Here is a 20183-nt window from a genome sequence, read left to right on the forward strand (position 1 = left end):
GCGGCGCCGCCCCGCCCCCTGCTCTGCATATTCACCCCAGGCCCCGCCCCCGCCAGCTGGAGGAAGCCGAGTAGGAAGTGGGTTGCGATGTCCTTTTGTGTCCTACAGCCGGAGCGAGGAGCGAGCGCGCAGCCCCAGCCTATGGCTCGGCCGGTCCCCGGCGCGCGGGGCCACTGAGCCGCCCCCCGGCCGGACGCGCCAGCCAGCCGCCGCCCCGAGCCCTTGTCTGCGCCCAAGGTCAGTCGCCGCGCTCGCTGGGTGGGGGCGCCGGGATCGCCCTCCCCCCGCGCCCCAACCTGGCTCCATGTGACTGGTGCCGGAGGAGAAGGTGGGGAGGACCGCGCTGCGGGAAAGTGCAGCCCATCGGGGGGCGAGGGGGCTGGGTGGCCCGCGGGGGGCCGGCGCTGGAGGCGGGGGGCCAGGGGATGCCCCCGCGGGGGCCGAACATGCGGGGGGCGGCCTGAGGCAGACGCATTGGCGCCCCCAAGTGCGCCAGGACTCTCCGGCAAAGAGAGGCAGGCAGGCAGGCAGGCAGGCGTACGCGCAGCCCCTTGCCAGACTTGGGGCTGCCGGGGTCGTGTGCGTCCGTGTACACGAATCGTGGGAAAAATACGTAGGCAGCGGGAAGAGGCGCAGATGCGCTCGTGTGGATGTTCTCTCGTGTCCCGTCGGCGGCGCTCCTGTTCGTGCGGCAGGGGGCGCGGGCGTTTGCACAGGCATCCAGCGGCTTGCTCGTAGGCGCACGCTGGCCGGGTTTGGCCAGAGGCAGGCGCGAGATTACGGTCGTGCCGTGCCAGGTGGGACCCCCGTGCCTGCATGGAGGGGGTGGGCGCCCGGGACCGCTTGAGGTGGGTGTGCGAGGTCAGACCTGGGAGGAGAGGCAGAGCGCGTCTGTGCCTGTGCGCATGGGCTCCTCTGGCCAGGCCAGGGGAGGAGGGCTGAGCCTTTGCACGGGCGCCGCGTGCCTGCCTTTAGGTTGCTAGGATCAGTGGACGTCTCCTCAGCTGCACAGCAGGAAGCAGGTTCCTGTGCATGGGCAGAAAACTCCAGTGCGCCAGGGTGAAGGCATGGAAGACGAGTGCCCCTTGCCTCCGCTGAGTCGACCCCACTGCCGGGCCACTGGGGGGTGCTGTGGCCTGCAGGGCCCCGGGGCAGTTGCCCAGAGCATGCAAGGTGGGGTCAAAGGTCACCAGCGCTGCAAGAGAGGCCATGGTGGAGCTCAGCTTAGAGCACCATCACACACCGGGGAAGCGAGCGGAGAAGAGTGTAGACGAGTGCATGGCAGATCCTGACGGCTGCCATGAGTCACTTCTTAGTGTGTGTGTGTGTGTGTGTGTGTGTGTGCAGTGCTCTTTTCCCTTCCAGCCAAGAATAGACGAAGGTGTCACTATTAGACAAACACACACTTTTCCAGGCCAATTTTGTTTTTATTTTATTCATTTATTTAGAAAATTTCTATGCCGCCCCATTTGCCGAAGCCTCGGGGTGGCTCACAGAACATTAAAATATAATACATTAAAAACATAAAACGAATTACAATATACAATTTTGTTACCAAGGGATGCATGATGGAGTGGGAAGACCCTGAACAGGGTTGCCCAGGCCCCCTGTCTGTCCGTTGCCCCCCCCTTGCGTAAGCTCTATTTTCATTCCCGATTGTGTAAAGGATGAAGCACCTTTGTAAAAGGGGGCAAAGGTTCTCCAACTGCTGTAGCAAAAGTGGAGAAGAGAAGTTCATGGGACTTCCTGTAGGACAAGATGCAATGCAAGAACTTCAGGCGCCTCGTTGTAGGATATTATCTCTGGCCCGGGGCTTTTCTGGTGCGCTCTGGTCACGCACCAAACTTGTTATTGCCAAGTAACTAATCACAGGTATTTAAGAAACATTATGAGTAGTATCCTCAAATCCTGGAATCAGCACCCACACCAGGGAACAAGTCATTCCAACAGGGCATGATTTATGTTAAATGGTTCTCTGTGATGGCTTTTTACACCTTCCCCAAATTCTAAGAGAGATACCAAGAATCCACTCATACTAGTACAGCCCGGATAAGTATGGGGAAAGCTTCAATCAGTGGACTGTAGTCTATAAATCAGAAGTGTGTTTGTGCAGGAGAAGGCAATTCACAGTGGGGTGTGCATTATCTCTGTTGCGTCGTAGTGGCAGGGAAGAGACGTCGGGTGGCAGTTGGCCGAGCCAGGAGGCTGCTCCTGCGGCTGCTGACATTTAGCTTGCAATGTCCCAGGTTGTTGCCACACTCGGAGCAGGCAGGAGTGCGGCGATGGGTCGGGAGGTGGCGAGGGTGTGCTGCATGCAGTGCCACCGGGGCGCCTGATTGTATCTCCCTGGAGTGACCTTGAAGCTGTTCTGGGCCCATGGCTGGTTGCTGGAGCCTGAGCCGGCAGCTGGGGATGGGGCGTTGGGGGTCATGCCTAGGGGGAGGGGAGCACCTAGCTCGCGTGGGAGAATGCCTCACAAGGGGGATGTTGTCCCCTTCAGAAGAGAGATGCCAAACATGTTAGGTTTTGGAGGGAGTTTGTAGAAACATCTGTCTGTGGGAAGAAGGCTGTGACCCCAAAGCGCCTTGTATTGACCCCCAGATACGGAGTGAGCCGTAGAGGCAGGGAGAGTACACCCCTGCCTCCCAGGATGCAATGGGGCACCACAGCCCAGATGGGCCCATTGGGACTGAGGCCCAGCTCCGCCATTGCATGGCTTTGCCATTGGGATGCTCACCCAGTGTGGCCAGGCGACCTGGAGAGGCAGCCTCTGCCCCCTCAGCCCAGACTGGCAAACATGGTGGGACTGTTGCTTTCCCATGGCCAGCCCCAGCCCCCGACAGATTCTCAGGGACATCCTTCCCTTGGTCGGTTAAAGTGCCCTTGAAAACTCACACTGATTTCAGATGGGCTGGTGGATTTGTGGAACACACAAAGCAACCCCCAACTGACTGGGCAGGATTTGGGGTCACCTGAGTGTCCGCTCTTTAGAAGCACCCCAATCCTGTTCTTGGTTGCAGTCCTTGGGTCCTTTTCAGCAAGAAATGGATCAACGTTGTTTTTTTCCCAAAACACATCTTTAATTTTCACCATTAACTTTATGAGACTGCAGAAGCTGTAGCTGTGGTTTTCCTCTTCTTTCTCTTTTAATCATGAATATAAGCAACCAGATAGTTTTTTTAAGATGTAGCTTTTTTAAAGGCAGCTAATGTCCGCCATTCAGGATGGACCAATGGCTTTTTATTAGTTTGAGCTATGCCAGTGTTTTGTTTCTGAGGACACCACACACACACACACACACACACACACACAACTGGACACCTTCAGGTAAATGAAACTTAGTGGATCCAAGTTTGCCCTCTTCGTCATGGCTACCGCAGGCTTGGCAGGCAGACATTCCAAGAGCAAGTTGGCCTCTCTCTTTTGCATTGGCAAAAGGGCCCCTTTGCATGTGCTCGACCATCCTGCCCTTGGGCTTTCACCCTCAGCCCAAGAGAGGTTCCCTGCTCAGGTCCCTTCATCCCAAGGCAGCCTTTGGCCCAGGATGCTTTTGTAATCACTGCTCCTCAACAGTGATCACAGCGCCCAGTGCCAGGTTTTACCTTTTGTCCCGTCTCGCTTCCCCTTCCCGCAGCTCCTTCCAGCCATGTCGTCCCGGGAACGCCGAGCAGAGTTCTTCATCAAGACAGAGCCGGCGTCCCCAGACAGCCTCGCGCAGCACAGCCCAAGCGGGTCTTCCGACACCAGTGCCAGCGGAGCTCCTCAAGAGCTTGAGGCTGCAGGGGCCCTGCCCGCCGGGACAGGGGCGTCCCGGCGCCGGCACGACGATGACCCGGACGAGCCTCCAGGGCGCGGGAAGTACATGCTGAGCTCCATGCCCAAGCGACTGTGCCTCGTGTGTGGCGATGTGGCCTCGGGGTACCACTACGGCGTGGCATCCTGCGAAGCCTGCAAGGCCTTCTTCAAGCGAACCATCCAAGGTACGCCCCCCCCCACCTTCACCACAAGTGATGTCCATGCGTCCCTCCCCCAAAGGCGTTGACGCAAAAGAAGAGCCCCTCTGGACTGGATCGAGAGGGCATCTGATCGGTCATCTTGTGTTTTGAAAACAACCAAACATCCATCTCAGGGAAGCTCACGTTCCCGGTAGTTCAGCTTCATTAGGATGCTGCCTCTGCAGCCAGACGGGTTGGGGATGCACTGAAGTATTAGAGAGTACAGATCAACAGAGCTGTTCCCATGGGGCCACCCTGTCCCCTTCAGGCATGTCCTAGACCCTTTTCCTAAACATTTGGTTTCCACTCCTTCTGCTTTCGGTGCTGTTACCTAAGATGAGGAACCTAAGGCCTATGGGCCTGATGTGGCCACAATACAGGGTTGTCCGTATGCCCTTTTCCTGCCTCTTGGTGACCTTCTACTCCCTCTGCCGTTCTCAAAAGTCAAAATGCCGCTCCTCAGGCTGAATCGCTGGCGGTCCATGCTTAAAGCTGGCATGTTTAGTATCTTGGGAGCCTCACCGAACCCAGGATTGTACCCCCGGAGGGCTTTTTCCAAAGTGAATTCAGCCCACTGCTTGAAAGATGGTGCCCACCTCTGATATGCAAAAGGGTGCAGGAAACATTTTACATTGGTAGTCGCCAGGAAGAAATACAATTTTATATCTTTGGGGCACATCTCGACAGAAAAGCAGCCTTCTATGCCCAACATGCTGCAGGCAGACTGACTGAGGCATGCTGGGAGTTGCAGGCCTGTTTTCTGTCCAAACATGTGTAAGATAGCGTTTTTAAGGGTGTAAACTTGTGCGTGTTTAGACAGAAGATGACAGGAAGATGCTACAGATTCAAGGTTTTCCCCCCCCCCATCTAAACATACATAGATTTCACCTTAGAGAATTCAGGCTCCTTGGGCTGAGGTTCAGGGTGTTCTGCCAAGATCCTCCACTTCTTTAACCTGCCCCCCACTGCTGAACATCCTGGCCACAAAATGTCCAACTATGGATAAAAAGGACACCAGAGGTTTCTTCCTCTACAAATTTATCTTCTTGTTGAGGGGAGAAAAAGGCAAGCAAAAGCTATTTCAGCCAAAGCGGTCTTGCCTCATCTTGCAGCAGGGGAATTCCATAAGTTAATTATGTGTTATGCAAAGCGGTACTTCCTTAAATTGTGTCAATCCTGGACCCCACAGCCTGTCTGCTTCCATAGGGCTGAATCAGGGCTCCTGCGGTATAAGCATAAAACGATCCATTTTGTCCATTTCCTGTTCCCAGCAGTAGCCAGCCAGGAGGCCTGTTTGTTTGTTTATTAGATTTATCTCCCACCTTTTTTCTTTTTTTAAAGAACTCAAAGTGCCTTATATCATTCTCCTCCTCCTGTTCTCAGGCACTGTGAGGCAGGTTGGGCTGAGAGTCCGTGGCTGACCCAAAGTCTCCCAGTTGGCTGAGTGGCTACTAGAACCCAGGTCGCCCGAGTCCCAGTCCCACGGTCTTAGCCATTACGCCACACCGTAAACCTGCCGTCATGATGATGAGCGCTTTCTCCCTTGCTGTCTTCCTCCACGTGAAGCAGTAATTAAAAGAGATCAAATCCATCCCTCCAGGCATTCCTAGAAGGCCACATCTCTTCCTTGTGCGGCCCAAACGCCAGTCAGCCAGTATCAGTCGCTGGCAGCCTTTGACAGCCTTTTCTTCCAGTGAGTTTGCCTGATCCATTTTCAAAGCCATGCCAGTTGTTGGCCAGCAGCAAGTTTACCAAGATCGCCGTTTAACTATGCACTTGCAAAGAAGCCCTTCCTTTTGTCTCTCGAGGGTCTCCCACTGTTTCACTGGAGGACCCAAGATTTAGCAGAATGAGAGCAAGAGAGAAATGTCATCCTATTCAGATTCTGCGCACCATACATACTTTATTAGCTTCAGCCATGTTCCCTTGGACTTGCCTTTTCTCGAAGTTAAAAGGCTCCAGATGTGGTGACTCACCCCTGTGGGAATTGCTCCCGTCCCTTGACGTTTTGTTGCCCTTCGCCATCTCCAGCTCAGCCATATCTTTTTTTGAGGAGTAGCAACCCAAACTGTCCATGGTATTCCTATAAGGCAGCATTGGACAACGCCTGGCCTTCCAATGTGGGAATACTCGGTCGAGTAAGAGTAATACAAAATGGTAACAAGGTTTTCTCTCTCTCTCTCCCTCTCCCTCTCGTATTTTTGTGATGCACAAGTGCATCTTTTGCTCTTTTACATATCCCCCCATTGTTTAGGCCTACAGCTCCCATGATCCCTCACTGCAGCTCCCAGGAAACATCTGGAGTGTCACAAGTTGCCCAGCCTTGGTCTAAAATCATTCTGGCATCAGCGGCTTTATTTCTGATTCCTTTTCAAATGGCCCCCTATGCAGAATTCACCTTTTTCAGTACGAAAAAAGTAGCCTACTTTTAGTATTTTTACTGAGTTGTACACTGCAACCCAAGATCTATTTTTCGGTCAGCCATCACCCGCTTGGAACTCGCAGCAGTGTGTACATGAAGCTGGACGTTTGTCATTCCCCAGAGTGCATGAAGATGTATAGTAAATGTTGGTCTGTTGTGAAATAGAACAGAACAAAAGGAAAGGAAATCGCAGAAAGAAAACTGTGAAGTGTTCAGGGGCTTTAAAGTGTTCCTGGACTCTTGGTTTGTTAGCAGCGGGCTAACACAGATCCCTCTCTCTAGACCTTGTAGCCCTTTCTCTCTTTCGTTATCTCTGTCTCTCCTTCTCTTAGGCAGCATCGAGTACAGTTGTCCAGCCACCAACGAATGTGAAATCACCAAGAGGCGCCGGAAAGCTTGCCAGGCGTGTCGTTTCACCAAGTGCCTGCGCGTGGGCATGCTCAAGGAAGGTCTGACTACGGGGGTGGGCTAGATATCAAATAATAAATAAAAATAAATGTGGTTTGGGGCACAGACATTGAACATCGGGCCGGCCGGACAAACGGGGTCCACCCAAGTTAGTTCGTCCAGTATTGCCTTTCCAAGGCCCTTCATCTTTTCCCCAACTTGGGAGTTTCCCTGCTTTTGCGTAGCTTTTCCCCATCCTAAAAAGTTGAGACGAAGGCCCCTCGACTGGCAGGCTGAGTTTTAGGCTGAAAAATGCTGGTGTGTTTGGTTTTTTTGGCCCCTGTCCTTTTGCGCTCAACCTCACGCACCACTGGAATGCATCCCACGAGACCTTGAATTTAATCCTTGGACTGAAAGAGCTTTGGCACCCCTAAACTTCCCGAGGGGAGACCGGGATGGAGGTCAGGGGAGGTGTACAGAAGGATGCGAAAAGAGCCGCAGTTCTCTGGCAGAAACCTGCTTCGCACATGGAAAAGGCTCAAGTTTGATTCTCAGCCTTTCCAGGCAGGGCTAGGGAAGAACCCCCCTCTGAGAGGTGCTGCCAGTCAGGGCAAAGAATACTGGGCCAGATGGACCCAGATCTGACTTGGTATTTAAAAATAGGGTGGCTATGGAAGAAAGGGGAGGGAGGGTGAAGGAAGAGCAGGAAGAGATTAAAAACGGCTTTGCACTCAAAGCAGCCTGCGCAGGACGCTTCTCGATACCGGTTCGGATGGCATCATCCACCCGTTTCAGTGCTCTGCCAAGCAAGGACTTCTGGCTAAGCGTGTTTTGGGTAGTAAGGACTTCTGGGTAAGAGTGGCCAAAGCTAAGGCTGGTCAGTTGAAGTTTGGAAAACGTGTGGAATGGTCGTGCCTATTTGTTTCTCCTCTTCTAACGCCTCTCTCTCTCTTCCTTGCCCCCATCCTGGCCACCAATTCTTCAGGGGTACGTCTAGACCGGGTACGAGGGGGCCGCCAAAAGTACAAGCGCCGGCCTGAGGTGGAGGGCGCCACCTACCCCAGCGCCTTCGTCACCCCGCAGATCGCCACGGCGACTGCCAAGAAACAAGGTGAGTGGCGATGAAGGCACGGGGCGCCTCCAGATCGCGGCGCTTCCTCCTCTTTGGGGGATCCGGAATTTGGGGCGCGACTCAAAATGGAACGTTTGCTGGGCTGCATTCTGCTGAATTCGGGAACCACCCGGGCCTCAGATGCCTGGGGTTATAAAGGAGAAAGAGGGCCTCACGCTCGTAAAGTTTGCCCAGTTGCGGCCGTGCTCCCTTGCCTCTCCCCTGGCCTCCAGGAGCCACTGTGGCTCTTCTGGCATCCCTGGGACACAGGAACGCTCACTGGCTTTGTCCCCCAGGAAGGAGGCAAACGGCCAGCCAGAGAGGGAGAATGAGAGAAGAGGCAGGAAAAGTTGCGCAGAATTTTCCCCCAGGATGCGGTTTCTTAAGTGAAGCATGCCCATCGCCATGGCAACTTGGGTGGCACAACCCCAACCGGCAGCAGAGAGTGTAGGCCAGGGGTATTTTTTGTGGTTACCTCTCCCTGTTCGGGAGAGGAAAGACACGGCACGGTTCAGATGCTCTGGTATATAGAGTAGATTCCCGGTACATGAGAAAGGAGCATCTTGGAGAGAAAGGCAGGCTAGCTTTCCACAAGTAGGGGGGTAGTTATTTCTCATTCGTGCTTCGTAATCTAAGCGAACCTCCAGCCATGTGATTCCAGCTCTCCGCTTTGCCACGCACCCACATGTATCAAGTGCTACGAGATGTGAGCCTCTCCTGTCATGTTTCTGCTTTTCTTCTCCGTCCCCCCACTGCCCTGCCCACAGCTCCAATGAACACCATGGTGTCGCATTTACTGGTGGCGGAACCCGAAAAACTCTACGCCATGCCTGATCCTGCACTTCCCGATGGCCCCGCCAAGGCGGCGAGCACTTTGTGCGATCTGGCCGACCGGGAGATCGTGGTTATCATTGGCTGGGCTAAAAACATCCCAGGTGAGAGAGGGGGTTGGCTAAGCTTGCGTGTGTTGTGTCGCTGCAGGTCGCAGCAGCTTCCAGTGGGTTTCGAACTCAGTCCAAGGTGCTGGAACAGGAGTGGGCACATGCAGGGCCTCCCGGGCTCCCGATCCGGCTCGTGAGGGTCTCCAGTAGGATTCCAGAGACCTCTGTCCCCCGACCACTATCCCTTTTGTGATTTGCTGGATTTTGTGCCTCTCATAAAAGCTTAACATGCCTCCCCTGAGGGCTAGTTCCTGGCGGAATAGCTTGAAGACGTAGCAGGCTAATCTGTGCTATTCTGGCCCTGTCCACAGCTGGACCGTAGCTCCCAAAGGGTTTCTCTGGAACTGAATTGGGCCTTTGGGCCGAAAGATGGTCAGAGCCCTAGTGCTGGGTCTTTGTGATAAAGCCTTACAGGGCAAGTGGCAACCGGGCTCCTAAGCCACTCTCTTTCCAGCGCTTTTTCTTTTGCTCGGCCTTCTGGAACCACTTAGAATTTGAGTGTCCACCTGACATTGGGAGCGACTCGTTTATTCTTTGATAGCACACGGTTGTGATGCCATCGTGTTCTTCATTTTGGCAACTGCCCTGGGACCTTAGTTAAATACGGGTAAGAATCAGACCTTTGGTGAAGTGGATCTGACTTGAGCATATTATGACCTCTTTTAACAGCAGCCTCTGTTGTTAGCCTCCCCCAATTTTTCAACAATACTGCCTTATGTTTTATCCCTTCCTTCCTTGGATCTGCAGGTGGCATTTCTCCCTCAACTGTATCCTTTCAGAAATTGCACAAAGAGGGTTGCCTGCACAAGCACACCCATTTTAGACATTTCTGGTTGCTTGGAGGCTATGCATGCTCACCCTAGGCGATTAGCAGCTGGTTTCCAAACCTGAATTAATCCCCCCTTCGACCTCTTTATTTCCTGTTCTCCGCTGCCTGGCGCAGGGTTCCCAGCACTGTCCTTGGCAGACCAGATGTCTGTGCTGCAGAGCGTGTGGCTGGAGGTTTTGCTGCTAGGGGTCGCCTGGCGCTCGCTGCCCTGCGAGGATGAGATTGTCTTTGCGGAGGACTTTGCCCTCGATGAGGAGGCAGCACGGACGGCCGGGCTGCTGGAGCTCAGCGGGGTTGTCCTGCAGTTGGTGCGCAAGTACCGGGCCCTGCGCCTGGAGCGCGAAGAGTACGTGCTTCTCAAGGCCTTGGCACTCGCCAACTCAGGTGAGTCTCCATTCTGGCTGTGTGGGGTCAGGGAGGGGAGAAGTCCCGAAAAGCAGAACACACGGGATAAAGAATTACTCAAGGACGTGAGCTCCCAGCTTCTCCAGACAGCTGCTAGCGTCGCAGCAGGATCCAGCCACCCTTCTAAAATTCTTGCAGTCTCCTGACATCCCCCATCTCAGCCTTTCCCGACCTGGTATCCTCTGGATGTGTGCCTGCTGGGAATTGCAGTCCCACTCATCTGCCGGACACCTGTTCGGGGAAGGCTGGTGTATCACTTCATGGGAAATTAAAGATGGCCAGGGGAGGGGGGTTCACTGACTCAAGAGGAGACCCACCTTGCAGAGGCCCTGCGCAAACATTGAACGGGCCCCACTTCACGATAGGAAGTTCACACCTGGGTCATGAAGGCCGCAGCCCTTTTCTGCTTCTCTCGCTGTTCAGTTGGTTCAGAGAGGTGTGCTGCTTCAGATCTCTGAACGTCAGGCAGCTGTCGCGGCAAATCAAATTCATCCTCCCTGGATTTGTTTAATCCCCCTTTAAAACCCTCTAGTGAGCTCCATAACTTACTAGGCATTGCGTGGTGTCACTTTCTGACTCCAACCCATCTCCTTCTTGAACAACCCCAAGTATTATGAAAGGGGGGAAAGAATTTAACTCTCCCCCACACTCCACATAAGTTTAGAAGGTTTGATCATGGTTGTTTCTCATCTCCTCTTGCAAATAAGAAAATCCCAAATGTTTTAGCCTTTTAGGTTTTCAGTTGAACACTTCTATTTGGAAAAAGACTCACTTAAAAAGCAGAAAGAGAGACTATTTTACTGATTATTACACTATTTCCTTTAAAAAAATCCACCTTGTTCTTAATCTGAAGCAGCTAATAGACTCCAGAAAGTATTAAAAATGAACATATTAAGCAAGCAATAGGTTGAAATTTTTTTATTTAAATAAAAACATATTAAGCAAGCAATAGGGGTGTTGTGAATCATTTTAGAAATTGAGCTGTGCAGCTAAGCATTGCTCCCTATTAAAAATATTCCTTTGCTTGGTGATTTTCATTTGGCTGCTTTTGATTTCCGGGGTTGGAGTCTTTAGGAGACCAGAGCTGCTCCTGTTCTGAGATTTTAGCTCTTTTACTTAGGGACTTCAAAACAAAACATGAGACGCAGGCATTCTGTCTTCACCTTGCAGCGTTCAAACCAAGGCACTGAGATTGACACGCCAGGTTAACATTCAGTTTCGTTTCCCTCCTTCACATGAACCAGGCCGCAGAGGCGAAGTGGGCATGATTTCAATCTTTTCCTTCCCTGTCCATTTTATTGGTGGCTTTCATTTTCTGAATATTTTCCTGACTTGAGTAAATGGGTGGACACGTGGCAAGTTTCCCTGGTGCGGATGGGCTGTTTCCTTTTCAAAGGCATTGCATTTAATCTTGCTTGACTGAAACTGACTGTTATGTTGAGCACATGGGGTTGGATCCAGGATGAAGGCCTTTGCTTGCAAAACATCCCTCTGCCTCCTTTTAGGGACCCTCCCCCCTTCTTTTCCACACATACCAAAGCTCACCTCATTTGAAAGGATTTCAAGGGACTGTCAGGGGAAAATCCGGACAATTGATTCAACTGGAATCTGAATCCAACCCATTGTTTTCTTTGCTTTCTCTGCTCTTCTGTATGGACTTAATGTTCTCCTTTCGGTCTACCTGCACCTCTAAACCTGTGGCGTATGGTCTTGCTTCTTGGGCGTCAGTTGGTCCTAACAAAATATATTACCCAGTCACCACTGTTTGCTCTTCCCAACCCAAGCCCAGCGGACAAACCTGGCTCCGCAGTTTCCCCATCCGTTATATGGCTACCAGAAGTGGTCTTTTCCTACCTCAGCCTACCCCACACTAAGCCCCAGATGTATGCCTCTGTCTGAAACCCAGAAAGCCATTGAGACCAATCCTTTGCTTGAAAAGCCGGTCTCAATCTTCCCTGTAAGGCGAGGCTCACCAGAGACTTCTGCATTGGTTGCTAGAGCTTGCTGTTACTTAAATTCAGGCGCCTTTTCAAAACGCCGTGATCTGTTGTTTATGCTGAAGTTTAATTACCGTTTTGGCATTTGCAGCTGAAGTTTATTCTCCTGTTGTCTTTTGTCTGGGCGATGGCATTTGCAGCCTTCAATTTGGTAAACAAACCGATGTTGAAGCGTGGTGCAGATATATCACAGCAAGTGGAATAAAAGCCAGGTTTCTGTGCTGTTTCGGTTTGCGCTTTAGAGCACCAGGAGTAGCTTCCGCAAGAGGGTCTTGCACGGTGGCAGGGTGGGGACTTTTGCTTTGGGTCCGTTCTGTCCCATTCAGGGACTCCTAAAGATCGCGTTGCTGCATTGTCGCATGTGTTTCCTTCTCTCCAGACTCCGTGCACATTGAAGACATGGCGGCTGTGCAGCGACTCCGGGATGTGCTGCACGAGGCCCTTCTGGAATACGAGGCATCGCGCCGCCCAGAGGAACCGCGCCGGGCCGGACGCCTCCTCCTCACGTTGCCCCTGCTGCGCCAGACGGCCACCCGCGTCCTCCACCACTTCTACAGCCTCAAACTGGAGGGCAAGGTGCCCATGCATAAGCTGTTCCTGGAGATGCTGGAGGCCATGATGGACTGAAAGCTTAGGCCAGGGGGCAGGATCCGGGGAGCTGGGGGAGCCCGGGCACGGCGGGGCACGGCGCAGATGATCAGGGGCGGGCGCGGCGCGGCAGACGGAGGCCTGGTTCCCTTCCCCCGGCACCCTCGCCGCTGCTCATCTGCGCAATGTTCCAGGCATTTCAGTGTACACAGCCGTAATAATTGCCCATTGCTTCGCACTGAGGCCGACATCAAGGAAACGCCCGCCAGGGATGCAGCGGAGAAGGGTTTCAACCCAGCCAGAGAGCCGAACCTTCCTGGGCATAAGGGTGGGACTGACGCATGGGGGGGGGGGAGGTGGAGAACGTTTCGACATTCACACGGAAGCCATACTTTTGATTTTAATTTATTAATTTGCGGAGGGGTATTAGCTACTGTAGCTCTAGCCTGGAAGCCATATTAGAATAGCGTGGCATGAAGGATTGGGCACTGGAGTGCGCGTGTGGGTTTGGGGACGGGGGCTGAGCCGCGTGTTCTCGCCACCCCCCCCGCCCCCGGTGTAGCTACCGACGGGCATGCGTGGAAGGCCTGGATGTCACACTTGCATCGAGCTGTTCTTCTTTGGACAGCCCCTTCCTCACCCCCAGAACCTACCTTCTGTTCATCCCTGGGCTGGGCCCAACCAAACGCACCTTAACCTGGGGCATAAGAGCAGCCTCATTGCTTTATGCCCCTCGGCATCATGAGGGAGACAGGAGGTGGGCAGAGGGACCCCAGCATTCCTTGGCCTGCCTTCTGTCCCTTCGCTTCTGAGTCTTTGTTGGGCATCTCTCAGGGGAAGGGCACTCTCCCCCCCCCGCAAGGCTGCCTCCCTCCCTCCCTCCCTCTGGGAATGTCGCATTATCACTTTTGAGCAATAAAATAAGATTGAGGGTGGGGCGAGTGTCTTACGTTGTGCTTTGCATGGAGCCTGCCTTAACTTCTGTGTGTGGCTGTTAATGGTGGAGGCAGCCCCTGCAGAAGGGAAAGGCAGGGCCTTTAGTGCTCCATCCGGCAAAGTCTCTTCACTTATTTCCCTCGTAGCAATAGTTAAAAAGGCAATTCTGCTTTTTTTCAGGTGTGATTTCCTCTCTCCTCCACCCCCCTCCCGAGACCCATCATACCAACACTATCTTCTGTCCAAAGCAATAAAAACAACACTTCTTCCCATTTCCCCCTCAATCCCCTTCCTAGTCGCTAAGCCAAGGAGGGAGGCTGCATGGCCTAAAGCTGAGAGCCGTGTACATAGCAATATATTTTATTGTATATTTGTTGCAGGAAAAAGATCTACCCCATTTCTGGCTCACTTCCCCCAGGGGCAGGGCTGCAGCCTCCTTTGCCCTCCTGGGGAAGGGGGAGGAAGGTGGCAGAAGAGTCGCTGGAGGTGGTTTTTTTTTCTTCTTTTTTGTATTAAATTATGTGTGTGTACATAATTATAAATACCTCTGATTTGTGTATAGGCGGCTACACATACACATTCATAGAGAGCTCTATTACCGAACAAATTATAAAAAGGCTGCCGCAGCCTAAACAAAACTGATGATGTCTGTTGTCTTCTTGTGTATCTGCTGTGATGCTGGAGAAAAACACACCAGGCAGAGGAGAAATGAGCTCCCCGTTTTGCCCAAGTAACTTTCCTCAGGCTGTGCCTCTGCTGGAAATTACGGCGGTTCAGGCCAAAACTCTTGGAGGGTGCCAGTTCAGGGAATATTGCTTCAAAAGATTTGGTGTGCTGGGAACATAACTCGTTCCCCACACCCCCCCCCCCATGTGTGTAACAGACATTTCAAGAGCTACTTCCCTGAGCTGGCAAAGCTGTTAGGATCCTTCCACACCCCCTTCTAATTTGAAACTTGGTAATTTCATGCAACCAGCCGCAAGCCAGAGCATCCTAGTAGTCACTGGGAGCACCATGAAAATGGCACTCTTTCCCATCTGATTCTTGAAGGTCAGGAGAGGAAATTAACCTCCAACTAAAGGCTAAGAAAGACTCCAGCGGTGAAGGGGCAGGATGTCGGGCTGCAGGAGCATGGCAGCAGAGGACTGTACCACCAGAGGCTGCAGGTAAGGAAAGCTTTTTTCCAAAGCTGCCCCGGATGAAAAGACACCATATATCATGCCAAACCTTAATGCACAAGGGAGACAGCAGTTAGCGCTAAAGCGGGGGGCAGGGAACCTGTGCCCACTCCTCAGATAATTGTCTCCAACCCCCACCAGCCCCAGCCAGTAGTCAAATACGGGTATTACAGTCGTCCAGCATCTGGGAAGCCAAGGGTTCCCTCCTTGTGATCTAGAATCTTTTATTCCTGCTGTGTTAGCTTTCAGCAAGCAAAGAGTTGGTGTTTCATTCAGTATAATGTTGAGAGCACTCCAAAACAGTGTGTTCTCCCTACAGAGTATATTCTTGCAGTCCATTATGTCAGCTCCAGGTTCTATGATAGAGGTGGGGAATTCCCTCATAAAATTCGGCTTCTTCAGGGCACATGCCAGCAAGAGGCAGGACCAAAGCCGGTACCGAGTGAGGCTACAGTCAAAAGCCATAGGTTGCCTCCCGTCTTATTTCCCAGCATGGTTAAACACACTGTGTCGTCTTGGGCAGTCTTGGTGAAAAGTTTAAAGGTTGAGAGGTGAAAGAGATCAACGCAGCAGATGGTGATGGCCTAGCAAACTCCTGCACATTTAAACCACTGCAGTTTCTTCTGCCTAAGAAAAGAGATTTATTTATGCCCATGCAGAAAACAACAACCTGGAACATGACCAGAGGGTCTCATTCCCCCAAAGAAAAGAAAATAGGGCTTTCCCTTCCACAGGAAGAGGTCACCCAAGCCTCGCTTCAACACAAAACCAGTTCATGTTTCTTCTTCGCTCAACAACATGTTGGGTATGCCCTTAGTTATGGGAAACTCGCGTCCAGTATCTGGGCATTTCAGGACACCTTCCACCACCTCCACCTGCAAAAGAAGAAACTTCAAATAAGCTGTGGGTAAACGGAGAGGCAGCCTGCTTTTGGGGTCGAAAACAGGCACGAGAGAGGAACACTATGGCATTAAAAAGAAAAGCAGCTTAAATTCTATTCCTAGAAAAGGCCAACTGCATCCTATTTGCCTGAAGAGAGATTCTGTTGGCCACAAGGTGAAAACCTGGACGAACAGGAGGGTCTCTTACCTCCATCAACACATGATGCACTTTCCGAAGAAAATTCTCATCATCCTTGTAGTCGGGGATGAGTTCTGAAGGCAAGTCCGATCGTTGGCCCAGCTGCAAAAGGGGTGTGCGAAAGGACAGGTTGGTTCGCTTTTGCAAAGGCGAGGGGTCAAAATCACTTAATCGGGATACTGGAAATTTTACCCCACTGATAAATTCTTGGTAGCATTTGGTTGCCCGGGAGTGGCAGAAGACGAGGCTGAGCTTGATCCGACTTCACAAAATCCTCCAGACTGCAGCGCTCCACATACTTTGCACTACAACTCCCATAGCCAGCGACCAGATGGCCATTCCGATAGGAGGTAAGGATCCTTCCTTTGCACTAGATTGAGTAGTTCTACAGTTTCACACTTCTATATTATCCCTGGATTTTCACTGGATTTTTTCCTACCTTAAGACCACATTCACTGTCTGGAAAGTGCCAATATCCTATCCTCCCTCACCTTTTTCTCCACCAAATAAACCTCTGATGCACCACGCCTTGGTATCTTTCCCCTTCCTCTGCTGGATCAAGCATCTACAGCTCTTAGCCTAATTTCAAGAGCTCTTGGCAAGCTGATAATCGGTTGAGACCTCTGGCAAGATCCTTCTCTCCTGCTGCCCCCAGCAGCCTGCTGGCAGCAGAGAAAGAAACAGAAAGGAGCAAGAAGGCATACAGATGGCATACAGACCCTGGTAGATTATTTTATTTATTACTGCATTTATTAATAAGAAGATTCTCCTGAAGGAATGAGGTCCACAACCAAAAATAAAAATTATGTCTCTGCACTGGATGTAGAAAAATTTCAACCAACTTATCCAGTCCACTCAATAAAAGTTGGCTTATTTCATGATTTACTAATTCTATTGATATCTCACCTTTTCTCCTGCAAGAAACCCTGGGTGCTTCAAACAATCCTCTTCACATTATCCTCAGTGCAATCTTGTTAGGGCTGAAGCCCAACGTCACCCAACAGACTGAGTGGTGATTTGAACCAAGCCTCTCTAATCCCAGCCCAACAATAACCACTGCACCACACTGCCTCTCCATTTAGCTTTAATTAAAGTGTTTCTATAGCATTTGATTAGCATAATGTTCTCAGATCAGTGTACCTTTCAGTGCAGATTCTTGAGTTGCTTATGGCAAAGTTAAGGAAATGCAAAGCACCACTAAAATGTCTAAACATACAAGGAAAATGTAGCCATCAGTTGCAGCTGAGCAAGAAGAAGCAGATTCATGGAGGATCTGACCAGTTAAGACAATGCAGACGCTCCAGTGACTGACGTAGATGCCTTTCAACACCAGTTGCTGGAGAGCGTAAGCAAGAAGTTGCCACTGGGCTCACGTCTTGCTTGCAAGGTCCCCGTAGCATCTGCTTTGCCACTGTGCAGGCTGAACGCTGAACTAGAGAGGCTGATCCAGCCAGGACAGGTAAATACAGACTCTGGAACTCACTTCCACAAGATGTAGTGCTGGCTACAATTTGGATGGCTTTAAAAGGAGACTGGAGAAATCAAGAGAGGAGTACTGGTCTTATTCAGCAAGGCCCTTCTGACGTTCCTAGGTTGCACTTTTCTTTTCCATTCTGCCCCCTAGCCCAACAACCGTGACTCACACTCTCAGCTGCTTCCACCAGAGCTCCCCATTCCAATTTGGGAATCATCCGGGCAATGAACTCTGGGTTGAAATCTACATTCTTCACCTTCACCTCTGTAGCCTGTTGGAAGAAAATGGAGGAAGAACAGAAACTTTAGACACCAACCATGATCCGCTCTTTCTTCCTCCTCCTTTCCCATGGGAGGGAGAGGGAAAGAGAATGTCAACTGAGGATCCCTTGATATCCCCTGCAACATGAAGTCCCGGGTTCAAGATTTAATTTTAGCCATATACTTACTAAGGACATGAACCAAGGCAAGTTGATACAGAAAAAAAGAGTCCTACATTCCCCAGCTAGCAAGAAGTCTTCCTGGTTTAATAGCTTCTTTTAAAACATTATTTAATCATTTTCTTTGGCAAGGATATCCTCCTGGATTTCCAGAACACAATTTGCTATTACCTACAGAAGAGAGTGGGTTTAATCTTCCAGTATCCAAGCTTATCTTTGGGCACATATTTTAGCTTCTGTTGCAGGCCAAAGTAGAAAGGCATGGATTTCAATTCTCCTTTGGGCTCTGCTTGAATTTCAACACCGTGAAACCTTGTGGAATAACCCTAGTTTTAAAATAGCTAGTAAATCTCCTTTTTGTGGGGGAGGGGTACAAGTGGGGACTCCCATAATATTACCAGTTTGGATCTACTTTTTTCTGCTGATGCCACTTTTTAAAATTTTGATGTTTTAAAAGCAGAGTTTGAGGTATCACAGAGTGCTTGTCAGCAGTTCATTCAAATATTTATTTCAACTTTTTGATCCTGATGCATTTTGAATTCTAAGAGTCTTTACACAGTTAACCTGTGGATTTCACTACCACAAGATGAAGACACCAGCTCTGAAAGACATAAAAGGCAAGAGAGAAATTCGGGCAGAATTAGGCTACTAGTCGAAATGGCTATAGACTACTTCCAGGATCAGATGCCAGTTACAACAGGAAAGGCTGCATAGGCTGCTAAAAAGCACTCTGATAAATCAACAGCAAGATGGAGTTATTGCTCTTGTGCCCTGCTTTTGGGCATCGCAGAGGCATTTGGGTGACCACCGTGGGAAGCCGGGATGCAGAACTGGGCAAGCTGGTGGTCTGCTCTGGAAGGGCCTCATGTTACTGAATCTTGGGAAGACCCAGTTATGAAATGCACTGGGTGACCCTACGGCCAGCCATAATTTCTGAACATAACCTCCCTTGCAGGTTTGTTGTGAGGATACAAAGGGGTGGGGGGAACCAAGCATATGGCACTCAAAGATCTAATGATGTGGGAAAGAGAGCCAGTATGGAGCAGTGGTTAAGAGCATGGAACTGGGACTGGGGCAATCTGGGTTCCAATCCTGCTTGGCCATGGAGCCAACTGGGTGGCTTTGAGCCAGTCACTCTTAGCCCAACCTACCGCACAGGGCTGTTGTTGCGGGGCTAAGATTGAGCAGGAGTTGATGTAAGCTGCTTTGTAAGGAAAGGTAAAGGTTTCCCCTTGACATTAAGTCCAGTCATGCCTGACTCTAACAGGCGGTGCTCCTCTCCGTTTCCTAGCCGAGGGAGCCAGCGCTGGTCTGCAGACAGTCTCGGTGGTCGTGTGGCCGGCATGACTAAACACCGAAGTGCACGGAACGCTGCTACCTGCCCACCGAAGTGGTACCTTTCCACCTACTTGCATCTGCATGCTTCCGAACTGCAAGGTTGGCACGATCGTAAGGAAAAGCAGGCTATAAATCATCACGGTCTACCCGCAGGGTGGCTGCTGACCCGGGCAGAGCAAGCACCTTACCGATGCTATTTCTCGACCCCCAAAATTACGGGGCATCTCTAAGAAAGACTCTGGCCGAGGAGGAGGGTGAAGCGTGGCCGCTGCTTGAAATCTTTACACCTCCTCCTCTATACTGCAGATCTGGAAACCCCCCTCACCTGGATCCGAAGAGGAAATCCTCCCCCGGCGCGCACTCCCCGCACGTGAGAAGTGAGCATGTTGTGGGTCAGCAGCTTCATGTCTCCAGAGCGAGAGAGGCGCGTGTGCGCATGCCCGTGTGATCAGAAGCACTTCCGGTTTTGCTCAACGGTAAGTGGCGTTGCCCGCCCGCTTCCGGCGGCCGTGTGCTGCGTCCTTTCCGCGCCTGGGAAACGCGACCCGCGCGTACGATTGTTCCGGATGGTGAGTTTTGTTGTTGTTTTTAAGTTGCGGACCACGTGCGGTTGGCTGTTTTCTTGTTTGCTTGCCAAGGTCGTTTGCAAGCCATGTGGAAATGGATTTAGTGCTAGGAGTCTGCAAAGGGTGAAGTCAATAGGAAATAGGAAAGCTTGTTGAAAATCACACATTAGGCTCCGCAAATCAAAGCAAATCTTTGCGAATAGATTTCCTCTGCGGTCAGTTTCAAGGCAAATTAACGTAACATTATCCTGCAAAGAGGATAATTACTTTTCTCAGAAGTAAATCCCGCGAAGTACAGTAGATTTACAAGGAAATACGCAGTGTTGTCAACCGAGCTTCGCCTCGCGGAGAGTTTAGAAATTTAAAACATAATTCATAAAATGAATATTTGCATCTGATCTCAGCCTTGCAACTATTGAACGTATGTTTACTTGAATGTAAACCCCACTGAGTCCAAGATTAAATTTGTGTAAGTCAAATGGCAACCCGTCCTTGGA

At 51.2% G+C, this 20183-nt stretch overlaps 2 protein-coding genes across 3 annotated transcripts; one reads left to right on the forward strand and one right to left on the reverse strand.

The window, feature by feature from the left end:
* Nucleotides 1-76: 76 nt before the first annotated feature.
* ESRRA (estrogen related receptor alpha) lies at nt 77-14253 on the forward strand. 2 transcript variants are annotated; one of them, XM_044448595.1, is made up of 8 exons: nt 77-237; nt 3635-3980; nt 6750-6866; nt 7790-7915; nt 8683-8850; nt 9800-10069; nt 12467-12663; nt 13992-14253. In XM_044448595.1, the coding sequence occupies exons 2-8, from the start codon at nt 3647-3649 to the stop codon at nt 14160-14162; spliced, it is 1383 nt and encodes a 460-aa protein (XP_044304530.1). In that variant the 5' UTR covers nt 77-237; nt 3635-3646; the 3' UTR covers nt 14163-14253. The 2 variants fall into 2 exon arrangements, with proteins under 2 accessions (XP_044304530.1, XP_044304532.1); XM_044448597.1 differs by lacking the exon at nt 13992-14253 and having other exon boundaries at nt 12467-13867.
* Nucleotides 14254-15410: 1157 nt separating this feature from the next.
* TRMT112 (tRNA methyltransferase activator subunit 11-2) lies at nt 15411-19580 on the reverse strand. Its single transcript, XM_044448599.1, has 4 exons — nt 19446-19580; nt 17513-17614; nt 15879-15971; nt 15411-15664 (listed from the first exon to the last, which is right to left on the reverse strand). The coding sequence occupies exons 1-4, from the start codon at nt 19524-19526 to the stop codon at nt 15563-15565; spliced, it is 378 nt and encodes a 125-aa protein (XP_044304534.1). The 5' UTR covers nt 19527-19580; the 3' UTR covers nt 15411-15562.
* Between the last annotated feature and the right edge of the window lie 603 nt (nt 19581-20183).

This window comes from Varanus komodoensis, unplaced genomic scaffold, assembly GCF_004798865.1.
Source record: "Varanus komodoensis strain SLA01 unplaced genomic scaffold, ASM479886v1 scaffold55, whole genome shotgun sequence".
NCBI lineage: Eukaryota > Metazoa > Chordata > Lepidosauria > Squamata > Varanidae > Varanus > Varanus komodoensis.

What these genes read in the sequence shown, in the direction of transcription:
- TRMT112 (XM_044448599.1), bottom strand. Translation starts at nt 19,526, where the DNA reads ATGAAGCTGCTGACCCACAACATGCTCACTTCTCACGTGCGGGGAGTG. An exon ending in GATTTCCTCTTCGGATCCAG is followed by an intron (nt 17,615 to 19,445) that starts GTGAGGGGGGTT and finishes TTCTTCCAACAG; the next exon opens with GCTACAGAGGTGAAGGTGAA. An exon ending in TGCATCATGTGTTGATGGAG is followed by an intron (nt 15,665 to 15,878) that starts GTAAGAGACCCT and finishes CTTCTTTTGCAG; the next exon opens with GTGGAGGTGGTGGAAGGTGT.
- ESRRA (XM_044448595.1), top strand. Translation starts at nt 3,647, where the DNA reads ATGTCGTCCCGGGAACGCCGAGCAGAGTTCTTCATCAAGACAGAGCCG. An exon ending in GGCGACTGCCAAGAAACAAG is followed by an intron (nt 7,916 to 8,682) that starts GTGAGTGGCGAT and finishes CCCTGCCCACAG; the next exon opens with CTCCAATGAACACCATGGTG. An exon ending in CTTGGCACTCGCCAACTCAG is followed by an intron (nt 10,070 to 12,466) that starts GTGAGTCTCCAT and finishes CCTTCTCTCCAG; the next exon opens with ACTCCGTGCACATTGAAGAC.